General features: G+C 37.9%; 1 protein-coding gene across 2 annotated transcripts in view; it reads left to right on the top strand.

Moving 5' to 3' along the window:
- B3GALT1 (beta-1,3-galactosyltransferase 1) overlaps nucleotides 1–18,557 on the top strand; it is a 164,862-nt gene extending 146,305 nt beyond the window's left edge. For both annotated transcript variants that reach the window (XM_056496761.1, XM_056496762.1), the window contains exons 4-5: nucleotides 13,173–13,211; nucleotides 13,772–18,557. In XM_056496761.1, coding sequence (XP_056352736.1) covers nucleotides 14,001–14,981 — 981 coding nt within the window. In that variant the 5' untranslated portion in view covers nucleotides 13,173–13,211; nucleotides 13,772–14,000 and the 3' untranslated portion in view covers nucleotides 14,982–18,557. The remainder of the gene's footprint in view (nucleotides 1–13,172; nucleotides 13,212–13,771) is intronic.

Raw genomic sequence — 18,557 nt, 5'->3', positions numbered from 1 at the left:
AAAAAAGCCTCAGCACACACTCTGTTTTGGCAAAGGCATGCGTGGGAGAATAGCCTACCTAAGCCAAGCTGTCTTTGGCTTCTAAGAAGAATCTGGCTGATTCAGAGGCTTTTGACAGCCTCTCACTATGTTTTCATTTTCTGTCAAAATCAGAAAATCACATCAATCTTCAAAATAGCAGCACATTCTCAAATGCTATTCTGTTCATGCCCCTTAAAGCTGCTAGATGCACGATCAGATTTCCTGTTAAAATCCAATTAGGTTTCCAGTTTAACTTCAGAGTGATCTCAGGAGAGTTAAAGAATCCAAGGGATCATTTGGTACTGTGAAAGCAAAAAAGAACTTTAAGGAGAGAGTATTTTTCTTAATTCTCAATGAGTCCTTGAATTGTTTTCCAAAACTTTCCAGTAATCACTAAAAATTAAACCTAAATATTTAATAGGCAAGCAAAAGCTTCTTGTTTTTACTTGTTTGCAATTGATGCAAAAGGAGTAAAAGAGCTATGTGCTTACTCTTGTATAAGGAAGTCTTGGGTCTATTGCTATAGTTTCCAAGGGAGTAAGGGGAGCCCTCAGCTCTCTAATGCTCATTTAAGGCAGGAGGGTGGTCATGAAAACAGGTCTGCCCCGTTTTGCCTCATCCTCTTGTTTCAAACTGACAATGCCCTTTGGCTGTGCTGATTTTGGCTGATTTGCTGATTTGGCTGTGATTTTGTGTGACCATGAGGCACATCTGACCAGAGAACTGATCAGACTAAAAATCATCATTAAATATTAATGAATGCATGGATATTTTTGTGGTAGTGCTGGCTTACAGACACACTGGCTCTAATTTCCCAGATGCAAAGAAACGTTCTCCATCTTGATCTCATGTAGTATTTTCTCAGCTCCTGAAGCACTCATCTCCAAAGGCAAGGCACAAGCAGAGAAGGAGCAAAATGAGCCCCTCTTTCTCCAGCTCTTGCTCTCCCTGTTCAGGAGGAGATCATAATCCCCCTCTCCCACTGAGGGGTTCCTGAGTTCTGGGAGGGCCATGTCCTGCCAGGAGGTGAGAGGTTGCCTTGTGGCAGCCTGGGGTGACCAGGGACAGGCAACCTTGGCCCTGCCATGAGTCCAGCAGCATCCACCACAGCTGTCTGCTGCAAGAGGCATGTATAGCAAGGGGCTGAGAGGAAAGTGATCTGGAAGAAGGGTTAGAAAAAGTACAAAATTATTTGACTTAATCTCAAAAACTTGCTATATGGACTTTAATTGATCCAGCCAGTGCACAGGATGAAGAATTGAAATGGAGTTTTTTACCGAGCATTTTTTTCACAGAATGAATTAATGCCTCACTGAAAAGGTGATTTGCAGTTGGCATTTCAGGCAGCCTTACTGCCTGGCTCTGGAATTATTTGCATTGTTGTTCACACAAAAGGAAAATAAACTCAACTTCTTGACTTCCTTCTCCCTGAAATATATGTTTAAGATCACAGCTCAGAAAGGAAAGTAAATGGCAGATGGCAGCATCTTTGCAAAGTACACACACTCTGAGCTATACAGACAGGGAAATTGTTTCTTTCAAAGAAAAACACAAAGGAAGAGTCAGAAAGAATAACAAAGCAGTGAAGTTCTCATTAAAAGTATTGGGGTAGCTTTTGATTACGTTGTTACCACATAGCCAAGAGAAAAACAGAAATTATTGACATCCCTTTGTATTGTGGCATTACTCTTCATTACATCTAGGAAGAAAGTTTTTAAAAAATAAATTGAAATTTTGCACGCTTAGATCATTTGTCTTCCTCTCACCTTGAACCATTCCCTATGGGGAGGCTTCACTCTGCAATCCAGGCAGGATTGCTTGTCTTCCTCTGTGTACCCAGGAGGGTTTAGCCAGACACCACCTGCCTCCCCAGCAGCTCTTGCCCCACTTTCCTGAGAGTACCAGCAAGTCAATCCTTCTCTCCCAAGAAGCAGGACAAAGCATTACTGATGTTTGCATCAATTTTCATGTTTCCTGTCTTTTTCCACATGTGGAGAATGAATCTGAGCACACCTTCTTCCTGGATGGACAGGTGCCAGTGGAGACAGACCCTGGCTGTGTCATGGAATGGAGTCCCACGTCACACACAAAGCAGGGTTCTTTCTGTGGCCTGTGTGATCCCACAATAGTTGGCCTGACAGCTGTTTATTGCATTTCTTTTCACTTCTGCTCCGTGCTGCCTTTGATATCAGAGTAGCCAGGAAATAAATGGAACCAAAGATTGCAGGGTACTTTAAAAACTCTTTTGTTCAAGAGATCTTTCAGATTAAAATAATGGTGAAAGGAGACTGCTAAAAGTGAGAAAAGGATTTAGGATGCTGAGAGAGCCCTACACAAGAGTTAAAACAAGCTCAGGAGAATCCCTGTTGTTTCTAGCCACCTTAGGAGCCAAACGCTTTCCTCCAGAGGTCTAGGTTCACATTATTGATATAGCAATCTCTTCTGATTCTGCTCAAAGACTAAGCCCCCCCGAAGTCTGGAAAATGAGCAAAAGGAGAGTTTGATCTTATGCTGCTTCTATAAGAAAAAGTCTCCCAGAAGAATGTCTTTCTGTTAAAACTACTCTATTTAATTCTTACAACCCTGAGGTATGTATCAGGATTTGGACCCTTAAATTGCTTGGCATATTTTATTACTGTATTATCTGCCTCCTTGGGGTATACAGCTGCTCAGTGAGCTTGTGTTTATAGAGCTCTTGAAGGTCCACAGATGGAGAGTGAAGAGAAGCAATCTATATTTTTACACTGTATATTCATATACCCTCTTTTTCCTTAAGGCTTGGCCTAGAACACATGGATAACTAAGGTTTGATATGATTCCCTTGGGCATAGTGACAGAACATATTTACTGTTTATTGCTTCACAAAGTTGATTTCTATCAGTAGTGCAGTACATTCCTATCCTAGCAGGAGCCAACTCATCCTAAAGAAAAGTGGGTGATAAAAAGAGAATTTTGTCTGTTGAGCTGCATCAGAATCAAGGCAGAATCAAGGCACAAGACACCAATGCAAAGGAATCTCATTGTGGTCTTCAGCACCCTCACAAGGGGAACTCAAGGGGCAAACATCAGTCTCTTCACTCTCAGGACCAGTGACAGGGCCCAAGGGAATGGAATGCAGCTGAGTCAGGAGAGATTTAGATATCAAGAAAAGGTTTTTTACCCAGAGGGTGGTTGAGCACTGGAACAGATTCCCCAGGGAAGTGTTCACAGCACCGAGCCTGACAAGTTCAAGAAACGTTTGGACAATGCTGCCAGGCACATGGTGTGGCTCTTGGGGTGTTCTGTGCAGGGCCAGGAGTTGGAGCAGAAAACACTGAGTAGCACTGCATACAGGTTGCTGCATAATCCTCTCTGGAGCCCTGTAATCCTGTAATGGTGATCCTGTACAGGATCAGGCACTTTACCTGTGCCACAGCAGAGTTTCAGTAAGAGTCAATACAGACGAGCAAGACTTTTCCCTGCTTTTCAATCCTGAATATACTTGAGGTCATCTTTTGTATAACAGCTCTTTTCCTTTGTTTTGAGAAATCCTTCAGTATGGACAAATGAGTCTACATTTACACCTACATCAGCTCACTACAGGCAATGTGATTACAGGTGGAGAAGCCAACTGGAGAGGTTTCCAATTATTCTGGGAAATTGTGGTTACGCTTCCTTAGTCACAATAGGATAAAGAGAAAGCAAAATGCACTATCAGCATAATGAGCCCACAGAAATGGCCCCTGTTACATTTAGTGACAGACAGACAAACACATATGCACAAACATTAGGAAGAAGTTTGTTTAGCCATTTTCCTAGTTACCAGTCACTGCAAATACCCCTAATTAACAATGCCCACAGACCAAAGATGTAAGAAATCAGTTAGTATTCCTGACTGCACACAGAGATATCAAGGATTTGAAATTTATGTTCTCTAGTGAAAGCTTTTAAAGTACATATGAAGGCCATCTCTAATGACATAAGTGATAAAAGTAAGTTGAAACAGAAATTCAGATTTACTCTTTATCAAAATGCAATTCTTCTTGCTGCTTTATCAGATACCTAACATTATCAGCCATATTCTGCCCAGCTGGGAAGTAATATTAATTAACAAATAAATTCTGACAAAATATTAATCAATAACACTTTGCAAGAAAGCTTCCTCAATTTTTGCTTTTAACAATTCTCATAGGAGTCAGGTTAAATTCTGTTCTGAGCACAAATGGACAAACTGTAAACCGGTTGCTTTCTACAGAGACACCCAAGTTTCTTTCACTGATATTAATACACAGTTTTCACAATTTCTGTAAAGGAGATATAGAGGAAAATTAATGATACAGTTTTTCAAGCAAGAAGGTGGACTAGGTAGGCATAGCTGATCATCCAGAATGGATTTTCGCTTTACCTAAGGAGGCAGCAACCCATTTATGATCCCAAGCAGTATTTTTCAAACTTGTGTCTCAGCTGAGGACACAATTTTGAAATATCATAGAAGAATGAGGACAGTTTTACTCCTGTGGATTCACCAGTGTATATATTTACCAAATAACAACAGCATGCACTCTTTTATTTGATTCATCCAAAAAACTCCAGTCATTATGAGCCCATTTTAAAATCATGCCACAAGAGATATGGCCTCTTATGTTGAGCAAATGCGAGTGTAACGTTGCCCAACCATCTATTCAACTGCAAGCTTCAGCAAACTAAATGCTGACAAATAGTCTGGGGTCATGTCTGTGAAATGCTCCATATGTGCTAGCTGAAAGAGTCTGATGCTAGCTTGCTCTCAAATGTTAACAGCTTTGCAAAAAGAATGCCTTCGCTTCTGCAGCAGAAATATTTCTTGTTCAATCCCCAACAAAAGTAGGTTTTGATTTAGGTTTGAGAAAAACCTCATCTATCATTTAGTTCTGACAGAGTGAGAAGAAACCTGTTTCTTTGGTCTAAGGCAATTATATACAGCTAAGAGCCAGAAGTGCTGGCCCTGAGGTCAGTGGGCACCTACACTGGCTGCTGGCCACAGCAACACTTCTGCAGAAAAGCACCACTCCAGGTATTTAAGGCAAACATCCAAGGCAATAATTCCACTTCTTTTGAGTCAAAGAGCAAGCGAGTCCCACCTTCCCAGCAGGCCTATCCCTCCTCTGCAGGGGGGCTGCCTTGGGAAGGCCAGGCAGAGCTGCAGGTGCTCCGTGAGGCAGCTGGAGCCCCCAGGACACACAGCCCTGCCTGGTACAGCTCCAACCGGGAGTCTCTGCCAGACCACAGCAACGCTTTCAGAAAGCCCTGACCAGGACAGCCCCAATAAACTGGGGCTTCTCAACCATGACTGACCAACTGCCAAAAAGGGGGAGGGAAAAAGGTGTATGTCTAGGAAATCTTTTTTACATATGTGAGAATAAGTAATTGGTTTGCTGAAGATAAAAGTAATTTGTTTGTGGGGCTTTTAAGTTACAGTTCTGTGAGAGGCATGCAATTTTAAAAGCGACAGCCTGTATTCAATTTATCACAACTTAGCAATGGGAATTAGAAACATGAAGCTTGACTTATATACAGCACATGGGGACAAATGCTTCCCCACAAAGCTTCACATTAATTACTGTAACGTAAACATGACAAAAACTGTGCTGCAATCCGTTCGTGCATGGACAGGTCAAGGCTCTGGGACCTCCTCAAAATGAAGAATATTTCCAGGGAAGAGAAAGAAAAAAGTCCACATAGACACAGTATCACAGTATCAACAATTTCATTGGAAATCGGAAAATACCTAACCTCTTCCTTAAACAGAAGAGTTGAATCTATCCTATTATATGATCAGCTAAATTCACTAATTACAAAATTCTCTAGCCTCACAGCTGTGGAAGAAATGGGAGAATAACGTGAATTTTAGCTACTTTTCAGCCTCAAAAAAAAAAAAATCTCTCCAAGAATCACATGTAAAGATACATAACAATTACAATACATATAGGTATTGTACAGAGATATTGTGGAATCCTTCCAGTTACTAACTTTCAATAAGAGTTTATAACAATGTATTTATATATAGCTGTTTCCAGTTTTTATGAAGGTAAATGCCAAGTTCCTCCATTATCATGACTGATATCTTAATGGGCAGGCTCAAAACTATTTTAGGACTTTTTCCAGTAAATCCAAAAGCTTTAATTGTTTGTATTTTTCTTTCAATGCTTCCAAAAGCATGTGAATTATGGCAAGTAGGTTCATTATCCAGTTTGATGAGTTACCATCATTGTTACCATCATTCCTTTTTTGACAAAGATTAATTGAGAAAAGCAGTGCCACTAGGGTAGGCATTTATATAATCAAGGCCACTGTCATCTATTCTTGATGTCATAATTCAGACCACAGTTTCACAGGTATCACTGTGAATGCAAAGCAAACATGATAGTGACATTTAAGATGGTTAAGACAAAAACAGCAGCACACTTGATTTTAAACGCTATTACTTAAACTTAAGATATGGACTCTGTTAAATGATGCACACTTGTTTCATGAGTAATAAAAATTCTATATTAAAGCAGTTCTAAAGGCTTTCTCCCTTGAATTTTTTTTTTTTTAAACTGAAAGCTTGTTTTCTCTTTTTCTTGTCCTAAACATTCACTAAACGTAAACAATTTGGTGGTGACATGAGCTAAGGAACCTTGCTGGGAGATTTCACACTAGAACACAGCACAATAGCTAAAAAAAAAACAAAAAACAAACAGTTGTGGCTATGGAAACTCAAAGAGAAATATATTATTTGCATTAGTTTATAACCATATTGAGATGCAATTTACACATTACTGATGTAACAGGACATTATTGATGCAATCACAACTCACCTATCACAACATGAAGTCACAAAGTGTTTTTTAACTTTTTTTTCTAAAAGGCATTCATGGGGAAAAATGCAGAAACAGATCTGGCCCTTGACATCTCATGGGTAATTTAAAAGAAAAGATAAAGAATATAATAAGATTTCTACTTTAAAATATTCTGCTCCTTCATTTTTCTGTTTCTAATTTCTTTTCTCTCCCTTTTAGTTAGTGCAAACGATATATGCTTAAAACACCTTCTACTAAAGAAAGCAGCAAAACTCCCATGCCCTGGCTCACTTGCAATCAGCATTACAGCAAGACAGAACACTTGACTGGCATGTCTTGAGTTCTAGATTTTGAGTTGAGTAAAATCTAGCTTATAACCATTCTAGATTAGTATCTGTCCAAGCACAGATTTGCTAAAACGTTAGAAATCCATTGTGCAGACATCCTCAGGTCTGTCTGGTCTGTCCTTCCATCTCCCTCCACATGGAATCAGCTGTGTGGCACCACCAGTGACTCAGTAGTCACAGTCATTATATGCACCTGACAGAGAAACTTTATTTTAAAATATGACCAAAACAGTAAGAGGGCTACTGAAAAAACTAGTGTTGAGATGTGCCAAATGGGATAAAACTCCATTTCAATGTCAAATAAATATGAGATTTTACAAAATCATACTTTTTTTTTTTCCCCTGGTTAACTCAGAGGAAGCTGGGAAAAAATTGTAGCATAGAAGATATATACTGAGCTGCAAAATTTGAATGGGAGGTTATAGCTATAATGCTCCTAATGCACAAACCAAGCCAGAGAGAAAAGCTGCTCAAACCAACACTGAGATCCCACTATATCCAATGTCAGCCAAGGAATGGTCCTTTTCCTAACAAGTAATGTATCCCATTCCCCTCAGTCATGGTAAATCTGGTGGTTTTGTTAATCAAAATATTCCTAAATATTTTTTTCAACAGTTTTATTGTCTGCAGTTGAAAATTTTACTTCACAGTTTAGTCATGGTGGACACTGTTTACTTTTTAACTTGTAAATTATTTTGCTGAGAAAAAATAGTTGCATTATTTGTTCTTAAAATGAGAAAGAAAGCAATGAAACTGTCATTTAATTGTGTGGGCTGTTTCAGCACTTCTTCAAAGCAAAGAGAAAATCTTGTTTTTATGGAGATAGATTCATTGAAAAAGTCTAAAGGGGAAAATATAGAAAAGTCACTCAGGCAGATTTGCTTTCATGTAGGTAACATTTAACTCTTAAAAGACTACAGTAGCTGTTTAAAGATTAGGGAAGTTTCAGTAGCACAGGCACATTTGCTGAAAATTCTGTAACTTTCATTTTCCAAATTGAAGCTTTTGGTAAGATTCCCTAATGGACAGTACTTTCTTCCCTTTTGTTCATATTAGGAACAGGTAGTAAATATTTATTATTTATATTTATTTCCAGAGACCAATTTTTCAATTTAAGGATGAACTACAGTAAGAACTATCTGCAAATCAGCATTTGTGAAAAGCGGACTGTTAGTATGAAATTTGCACTTGTGCAAATACTTGCTTCCACATTCAGGTGTTGCCTAGGATAAAGCTTATCATTAATATTTTGGGAACAAGGAATGATTCAGAAAATATTTGTCTTCACTGGCTTTGAGGAAGAGAAGCCAGCCTCTTTTAACATATGACAGCCATGAACCTTCTAAACAGAAGAATTTATTTTTCTAAAAACTTGGACCTGAAATGAATGTTTGCACATTCCTCCCTTCAGCCCAAGACTGTGGCTTGTGCATCTGTTAGAGTCCCTTTCCACAATGTTATAGAGAAGGTCTTTCTTTGCAGCACTGATTTGGTTTCAGATCCATTACACCCAGGCAGAATAAGCATTTAGAATATTTAAGAAACTTTAAATTAAGTTCCCAGAAAGGAGGTTGCAAACTTCTGCTAAATCACCTGTGCCATCTGTCCAAAATTTTCTCCAGAAATTACTGTGAAAACATACAGCCTAGAACATAGCAGGTCCCCAGATTTCCACGTAGATGTGTTCTTAATGTTCAGTATAATTATCTTCTCAATAAGATTCGGTAATAATCACAGTCTTTTCCTTAGGTAGTTTAAGGTTTTCATAAATGGTGAAGACATTTCAGCATCTTGGTCCACATACAGATGAAAGTTATGATCATACAAAACTAACAAAAATGTCTCTTCAGGGAAAATGAGAAGAGTTTGCTACATGTTCTAAATAATTTAGCAGCTGCATTCCCTCTTTTTTCCAGGGAAAGGAAAAGGTACATTTTGGCAGAGATGCACAGTGTTAATTTGAATCAGTTGTGCTCTGCCTAACAGACTCCTGGGTGTCAGGATGAACAGCTGCGATTTCCCTTGGCTTCTCACCCAGGGTCATCCCCAGGACTCAGAACTTCCCTCAGCAGTAGTGACCTGGCATGGATTACAGCTGTGACAACCAGCCAGAATTCAAGAGCTGTGCCTTCGATCACAGGCATCCACTGTGATCTAGACACATTAATACAACTGCACCTACATAGGACAGGCTTTTTTGAAAGAAAGATCACCAGCCTCTCAGCACAGACAGCAGCATTCCAAAATACTGGCAAAATATTGCCATTGATGAGTAACATTTGCTGAACTCATTTGGTGTCTGCCTCAAAATTGCCCATGAGCAGTTAATAAGTTTCTCAAATGTGCTCATTATCTGGAGGATTATTCTTGATGTGCAATCAGCTCATAAAAAGGTTTGCTGCAAATACAGTCCTCATCAAGACAAGAGAAGTTACACACTACAGCTTTCTGTGCTCTGACTGGGTGGCTTCTCTGGCTTGCACAGCTTGAGCTGTGACTAGTGCAATTAAATGCTCAACTTCATGTCAAAGTACAGAAACATGATGCTAAACATTTGCTTTTTGCATTCATCTATCCTCAACGCTTGAGCCTTTTATTACTTATTGTATGACTATCAGAAAAGAGGACAGATTGAACTAAAAGAATTTTTTAAAAAAGGATCCAAGAACTCAAACATTGCTACTGCCCTGCTGGAAAGCTTTCTTCAAATCCAAAGAAGAAAGGAAAAGGGGCAACACCTTCCTTTGCCTGTGCAATTGTCCCCAAATGGGATATAGTCTATTCCAACAGACAAAGTCCAAAGCTGATAAAAGCTTTCCACTCTCCCTGTGATACCCCATATCCTCTTGGTTAGGTCTTGGAATTTCAACATCAAATTTAAGATGATCATGGCACAACTGAAAAAAACAAAGTCATCCCTATAGTGATGATATACTAAATCCAACATCAGGACTAAAATACAACATATAAATGAATTTTCTACACACTTAAATATTGGAAGCAACTTTTGAAATATTTACTATTGATGAGGTTAAAAATATTTTGAACAACTTCTGAGAAAACTGGTAAAGGAAGTAGAGTAACGTGGGCATTGAAGTGCTTTCAGTCATAATTCTGATTATAGTGATCATATTATATGATCTTATTCCTTCTCTTTTCCAAATGAGTAATTTACACAAAATTTTTAATTTACTATAATTTGAGTACATTAATTTTACACTCTGATTTCATTCCATATAATTCACATCCTTCATATGCAAGTCCCACAAGGCTGTAAATTTGTTTCAGGTCACAACACATGACAACAAAAAGGTTTGCTGTCACAGACTTTGATACTGTGAATAATTTTTCAAAATTCCTAGAATTATTCCTGTTGCAGCTAAGCCTGAGTTAGGTGTATGTTTAGGATCTTGATTAATTAGCATCATTTCCAATAATAGAATTTGGCAACCTCTGAAATTCTTGACTGCTAAAACATCACAAAGTAAGTATTTCACTGCATAGTTCATATTTCCCTGCCTAATCAAGCTATGTATTTTCTTGGTTGTGCAAGCTACACATTATTGAAACTACTGGGCAGGATGATTGTTACCAGAAATAATTTGTAGAAGCTTCCGCCCTATGGCCAAAAAACCACACAACATAGCTACTTATCCAAACCCTCTGTGATACTACAAAGAGGAAGCAAGATCAGTCCTGGAGGCAGAAATAATCTCACCTAAATTACAGACCAACCCTTCTCAGCTAATTTGAGAATTTGCATTTACTATTTAACAATTTTCCTTATGTTCTTTTCTTTCAAATCTCTTCCCCAATGTATAGTACAAAGCTCAAGTAAAGAAGGAATATGAACTTTAATTTCTACATCTTCACCTAACCAGAGCTGGAATAGAAGGGAGCTCTCATTTTGGTTTCCCCCACAATCTTCCTAAAAAAAAATAAATTTAAAATTTCACTCCTCAGGAAAACTACAGCTTGCTCACTCTTAGACCACTTCACCTGCACTTTGCTCAAAAATTCTACAGGGTGGGGTAAAACTCAAACCAAACTACATCATCTCAAGTCTTATTTTTCTTTTTAAAGGGCAACGTAAACAAACAAAAAAAAACCCCTATAAAACACGCAACAGAAAAAGATAAATTTGTTTCAAGAGACAGCAATCCAAGGGTCAATATAAGAAGCATTCATCCCACACAGCTTCCTATAGATTCCATAACTGAGAGAAAAATTCCCTACAACAGCTCAGACTCTTTCTTCAAAATGGAGTAAGGTTTTTGTTGCTTCTAATCCTTTCAGAGCACTCAAGATTGGATATTACAGCCATGACACTGCTGGACTGAAAAGCTATTTTATGTAATTTTGCAGTTTGTAAGAGGCATTGGTTACAATTTTCCTTTCCCTCAGGTATCTGCACAGTGCTTATGGTAACTAATGCATCTACCCTTATGAAAGAAAAGATGTAGAACATCATACACTTTTAGATAATGCAATATATAGTTTCCTAAAATAATGCATCATATGCAGAATATTACACTTATTGGTGAGACCTTAATGCTGGAGTCCATTAAACACACTGATGTATCTCTCACTCTACAGCTCCAATCCATGATTGCATGTATTTCTTTCTTTATTAACACAGTTTTTTGGACTTTACACTCTTGTGTCTTCATTACATTATGGCTTTTTGCACTTGGTGATTTTCCTCACTGGCATTTCCAGTGGGAGCATTAGCAGAGCTTCACAGTGAAACCAAAAATAAAACCAACCTACCAGACCAGGGCTGGGTTTTGCCTTTCTCAGAACTGTTTCACATCAGGTTGTTAAAGCAGGATACATCCCCTCTCCCAGCATTACAGCAGCATCTGTGTATGTATTTATCACAACCATATTTATTTACAAGGATGTACACATGTCTGCCCTGCCAAGATCACTGTGTTCTGCAGCCCTGTGGAGCAATTAAAGGTCGCACTTAAATGTACTGCTCCCAGACATTAGCTAGTACTGCTTGGTGGGAAAAGATTACAAACCCTGAGTCCTGTGACAAGTAATGAAGGAGATTACAGCCCACCTCTACCTAATTAAATTGCCTCAGTTATAGGACAAAACCAATTGAAAGTGATGAAGCTCTGAAACAGGAAAAAATTCACATTGCCCTATTTTGTGAAAGGGAAGAGCAGCATGTGAGTTCCAGTCATTAAATAATTAAAAGCGCATGTAATGAAGACTAGCAGGACAGTGCTAGCTGTAAGAATTTATAAGGAGAATACAGTCTGTATAGATTTGGCAAATGTTCAGGTTGTTTCTCTGTTGTTCTTAAACCTTAGTGTGAAATAATGACACGGTACCTAACAGTCCTTTCATTCTGATGGCCTGCCTAGAGGGTGGTCTGACTGCAATGTGCCAGTGGTGTGAAATCAGAAAGCACGTTTCCAAGACAAGGCTTCTATCCTTTATCTGAATACATATTTTGTTCCATCCAAAGTAAATGTTAAATATTTCAGACTCTTGCAAAAACCTCCTCTGTTGCATGCTTCTACTATCCTTTAGCTCTAACGCAACACCATAGTAAAACTCAGGAAGGTGGAGCCTACAGGCACTGTCCAGCAAGTGATGTGCCTTGGAGGACTCAGCACTGAGCTGGCAGGCTGGAGGCAGCTTGTCTCATTTCCACAAAATGATGATAAACAGAACTGGTTCCCAGCAAAATTGCCAAGAGCAATGGAAGGTTCAGGGCTGGCACATTCCCTTGTGCCAGGAAAATCTCAAAAGTACCTGATACTGGAGGCAAGATTGGAACAGCCCAGGACAGAGCTGCCAGTACCAAAACCCTGTCCAGGCAGGCAACTCTCTGCACACAAGCCAGTGAAGTATCACCATTACTAGGCTGCCATCATGATTTATATTATGTGGTCCACAAATGATGTTTGTTCATGGAAAGACTGGTTTGGGGGGAGAGGAGAAGGAAGCCAACAAGAATAACTGGAATGTGTTAATTTATTTTTAGACTTTTATGGAGTCTACTCCAGCGCTGATCTTTACATGGGTAAGACAGCATACATATCTCTCTCTTCTGTACCTGCCTTTCCCAATCAGTTCCATTCTGTGTGATTTCCATCAAAGCATGTTCTTGTTAACAGGACACACATTAGCATTTAGACCAAATTAGATTTGTAAGTATTTGTGCGCATAGCTGCCACAGATGCTGTTGATCCTAGAACAAAGTACACTATTTTTCATTCTTTACATAATTTTAAAATGTTCCACAGCACATTTTGAAAGATTTGCCAGAAGAAATGCTAAGAAGCAAGAAAATGCTAAAAAAATATTAAATTATTTTCATATACGTTTAAAATTATCTAAATGGTCAACATGCTATGCATGCTTATCTTCTTTTATATAAAACCATCTGTGAGAAATTACCAATCATAAAGGTGCTACTTCAGGTACACTATCTTACATTTTGGTACCTCATGACAAAAAAAGGAATATCTGAGAAATGCATTAAGACACTTAGCTTATTAATGGCCAACCATATATAAGCTCATTTCTCGTGTCCTAGGCTTTTATGGTCTTGCAATGGAAATTTTTCTTCATATTTTTCAGAAATAACAGAAAATTACAAGAAATGGAAGCTGCTGCTAGTAAAAGAAGAAAGGCTGAGTATCATCAGGGTTAATAGCTCCTATTTGAGATCCATGAGTGATTACAGAGCTACTTTTCTATATCGAACTTTCAAGTTTCATTAATAATATGCTGCCTCTCCAGGACACAGGTGCACTCACAGTACAAAGGCTATTGGTTCATCACATGGAATAGAAGAGCTAGAGGAACAATGGCTTCAAAGGTCTCATGTTTATACATTTTGACAGTAGTTTGTTGGGCAAGCGCTCTTTGGTACTTAAGTATAACTCGTCCTACTTCTTCCTACACGGGCCACAGACAGGTCAGTAGCATATCCATAGCCAGAAAAAATGTTTCCTTTGGCAACATAAGGACTCGACCTATAAATCCTCATTCCTTTGACTTTCTTATCAATGAACCCAACAAATGTGAGAAGAGTGCCCCATTTCTGGTCATTCTTATCAGTACAACTCACAAAGAGTTTGATGCAAGGCAAGCCATTCGAGAAACGTGGGGAGATGAAAACAATTTCAAAGGAATTAAAATCACCACACTATTTCTTCTTGGAAAAAATGCAGATCCTGTGTTAAATCAAATGGTAGAGCAAGAAAGCCAAATTTTTCATGACATTATTGTGGAAGATTTTATCGACTCTTACCATAACCTCACTCTGAAAACATTGATGGGAATGAGGTGGGTAGCAACATTTTGTTCAAAAGCAAAGTATGTTATGAAGACAGACAGTGATATTTTTGTAAATATGGACAATCTTATTTATAAGCTGCTCAAACCCAACACCAAGCCAAGGAGAAGGTACTTCACAGGTTATGTCATAAATGGAGGACCAATAAGAGATGTTCGCAGTAAGTGGTACATGCCCAGAGATTTGTATCCCGACAGCAATTACCCACCCTTCTGTTCAGGCACTGGCTACATTTTTTCAGCTGATGTAGCAGAACTGATTTACAAAACCTCCCTTCATACCAGACTTCTTCATCTAGAAGATGTGTATGTTGGACTCTGCCTTCGGAAGCTGGGCATTCACCCCTTCCAAAACAGTGGCTTCAATCACTGGAAAATGGCCTACAGCTTGTGCAGGTACCGCAGGGTGATCACAGTGCACCAGATAACGCCAGAAGAAATGCACAGAATTTGGAATGACATGTCCAGCAAGAAACATCTTAGATGTTAAGATTTTTACAGATGTAAATACCTTTTTTAAAAATTTTGGTTGGGTTTGGTTATTTTTTGACAAAGTGATCTGATGATTTACAGGTCAAACTGTGGGATATTAACTGTGAGAGGATTTTTAATGACTGCTTTTTCATTCTCGCTTTGACTACTGGTTTACAAACTTCAGGCTCTTTTACATAAGGACATTATGCCAACAGAAAGAATCTAAAGTCAAGTCTCAGATTTTGTATAATATAATCTATTGCACATATCCATTCTTGCATCTGTGTGTAAAAGGACAGTAACAAATTATTATGAGCTGCTTAACAATTCACACCCCAGCCTCTGAGATAAGACTCAGGCTCTAAGAAATGAAGAATTACAAACACACTTTTATTCTTCTTTTGACACTCTACAACCATCTCTATTTAGAGCCTTGTTAATGAATTAAGCAGCATACATTTGCACTGAACTTATATACTTACTTTGATGTGTGTATTTTATAGTATGTGTGCAATTCCCAAATAGCTTACTAATGGTGTAATAGCAGAATTTAGACAGGTAAGAACATCAAAGTTTCACTGGCCTTAGAAACAAACCCACACACTAAAATATATTTTCATCAACCAAATGGTATTTCTTTAAATTATTTGGGAATAACCCATTTATTTACACTTCCTAAAACAGCCCATAAAATATGTAACACAATTTAAAAATTAAGTAGAATCTGTAGGTGAAATAAGACAGGGGAGATGTATGAAAAACTATCTTAAAAATATATGAGAAAAGCATGAATATCTTAACTTTTAATTTCAAAGTAAGGCAATGCCTCTCATTAGTATCAATGGATTCTCCATTAACCATCTTGAATGGCAATATATAATTATACTGGATGCTAAAAGTGTCAATAAGCAGCATATTTCTTTAACATCAGTCAGTGCACTATTTACCTAAAAACAAGTAACACAAAAGCAGCTTTTTAAGGGGAAGCTTTACTTTTTGCTGCAGTACATACAGGAACAAGATTCTAGCAGATTTTTAATGGTAGAAAAAAGGAATTTATTCCAATAAAAGAATGCAATTAATTTTCTGTTGATTTGACAACAGAGTACATAACAGTTATGTACAAATTTCACAGAAAAATAGAGGGCTTTTAAAAAAACACCTATTAAAACCACCCAAATTCTGTCCTTTTCAAAACCTTTTAAAGCTCTCAGTTTACTCATCACAGTCCGTATGCACTGAGGTCTCACTCAGGAGATCCCCCGGACATGCAACAGAAATTAAGAATACAAGATTTATTCAAGTTCCATAACATGCTTATATGTATTTTGAATATGAATGTTTATGAAATGTCATGAAAACTCTCTGATAAACTCAGGCCATCTCTATTCAGTACCACCTCATAACAAGGAGGTGAAGTATGATACTGCTCAGCCAATAACTTTGAATGAAGAATTCACACACAAGTTACAAAAAACCAAACTCACCAAATATATTATCAGTTGTAGATTCCTCACAGCATTCTCAGCACACACAAAGCCTCATTCATTGCAGTTGGCATTATGTGTAACATATGAAAACTGTTAAGTCTGTATGTTATTCAAAATGTCTATAAAGTTGTCAGAGTTAACTGAAGAATTTAAAGGAATATTTTGACCTGATTTTGCCCTAGATGTACAGAGCATTTTACAACAGTAACAGAGGAATGAAGATAGTTCCCTAAAAGGTTTGCAGTTCATTGGCAAGTTATTGGTCTTGTTCACAGATGCAGCACTACCATTTCAAAAGAAACTACTTGTAAATAAGGTAAAGTGTACCTGGCTTTTAAGTCACTAGCAGGAGCCATCCCAAGCAAATCTATGTCAGATCTAAAGACAAAGCTAAACAACAGACAGCCTAGGAGTTATTGTTAACAGGAGCTTGTGTACTACTCATAAATAAAAATAACTCAAACCCCAGTAATTTTTATAAAAACGCTAAATCTCTTGCAGAATAATTAAGAGTTATCCTTCCCTAGTTGATCTAATCCTTGCTAAAGCTGCTCTGTCCTATCAAATCCAGAACTTCCATGGTACAACTAACTGCATAAGTGAATATATAACACGCTGATTGGGTGAAGTTCCTTAATGAAGTTCCATAATATTCTTGTTTATGAATGGGAATGAGGGTGGAATTCATCCCCAGCCCTTGGGTAAATCAGATAGCATAGATGCCATCCTGCCCAGAACATATTGTGTAATAATTTGAACCTGCAGGCTGCAATGACTTCTGCTATCCCTCTGTACTGTGCAGTAATTGTGGGGTTCTGAATCACAAACAAATGGATTTGGTTGCCTTATTTCTGCTGATGCTTCTGTGGCCTTTGGTTAGTAATCAGGAGGACAGCAGGGCTCCCAATCCAGATACCTCAGGGCTCAAGTAGCATGGTAGCCTTGAATTTCTCCTAGTACAAGTAGACTGCATTTGCAAGGTACACCTTGAAAATAGTATCTGAAAAAGTGTATTTCCTGCCATTTATAAATAGACCTCCAACAGAAATGTAAATGTTCATCTTGAAAGTGATGTACATATTTCTAAGGCTTTTTCTTCTGTATTCAGCTGTATATATGTGTCAGTCTGCTTGCTATGTAGCATTCTGTTATGCATGGAGCTGAGTGAGGCATTATATTTGTCCAGTGTTTCAAGAGCCTTAAGCATGTGTGCCCTAACTCTTGAATGTACAAGATACTTTTTGTTTTGCTGTCAAGTGAATTTAAAACAACACAGCAAAATCCAAATTTTCTACTTCTTTTAATTTTCTGGTATTAGATTCATTAGCTCATTACACTTAGATTTACTGTTTTCACTTTGCTCATAAATTTCATTACTAGAACATGGATATGGAAAGGTAGCAATAGATCTACTCATAGGGACAGTTTTCCCTTCCACTCAGTACTATTTGTGCCATGTGGGATACAAATGTTTTCAACAGACTTCCTTTAATCAAAAAAATATTTACATTACTTAGAGGTCATTTTGTTTCATTGGGCATGGGACAAATGACAACTTGCTTAAACATGCTGGCTTCTAGTCACTTCAAAAGTACGACTGTAATCGCATTTTGATTCCAAAATGCATATGAAAAAAGCACATTGAGTGAAACAGCTGGGGGGTAAGCGCCTCTCTTTAAGAGGAATTTTTTCACAAAAGCATTTTTTCTTTTTTATTTTGCTAAAGCCACAAGAATATTTAAACAGAAGCCTCAAGGTTCATTTTCCACATTTCCCAATAATAATGTTAAGTATCAATTTTTATTATTTGAGGGTTTTTTGTCTTTATAATGTAGATGGCAATGGCACTTTGTAAATGAAGAGTGTAATTAACTAGAAAAGCTTGTCAACAGTAACCGAAATTTAGGTGTATCATTATATATGACTGGCTGTACTTATGTATTTATTTGTCTAAATTGTATATATTGTTTTCTCTAGTGTCTGTAGGAGTGCATTCTTTTAGATTAATGTATTATTTACAGTTTTGTGGGATTGCCAGCAAAGCTGCTAATCAAGATACTATTTTTTTGTATCAATGTCAAATAATAATAAAAAACAAAAAA

Source organism: Oenanthe melanoleuca, chromosome 7, assembly GCF_029582105.1.
Source record: "Oenanthe melanoleuca isolate GR-GAL-2019-014 chromosome 7, OMel1.0, whole genome shotgun sequence".
NCBI lineage: Eukaryota > Metazoa > Chordata > Aves > Passeriformes > Muscicapidae > Oenanthe > Oenanthe melanoleuca.
The sequence above is the reverse complement of the archived record's forward strand: the minus strand, read 5'-3'. Positions and strand labels throughout refer to the sequence as shown.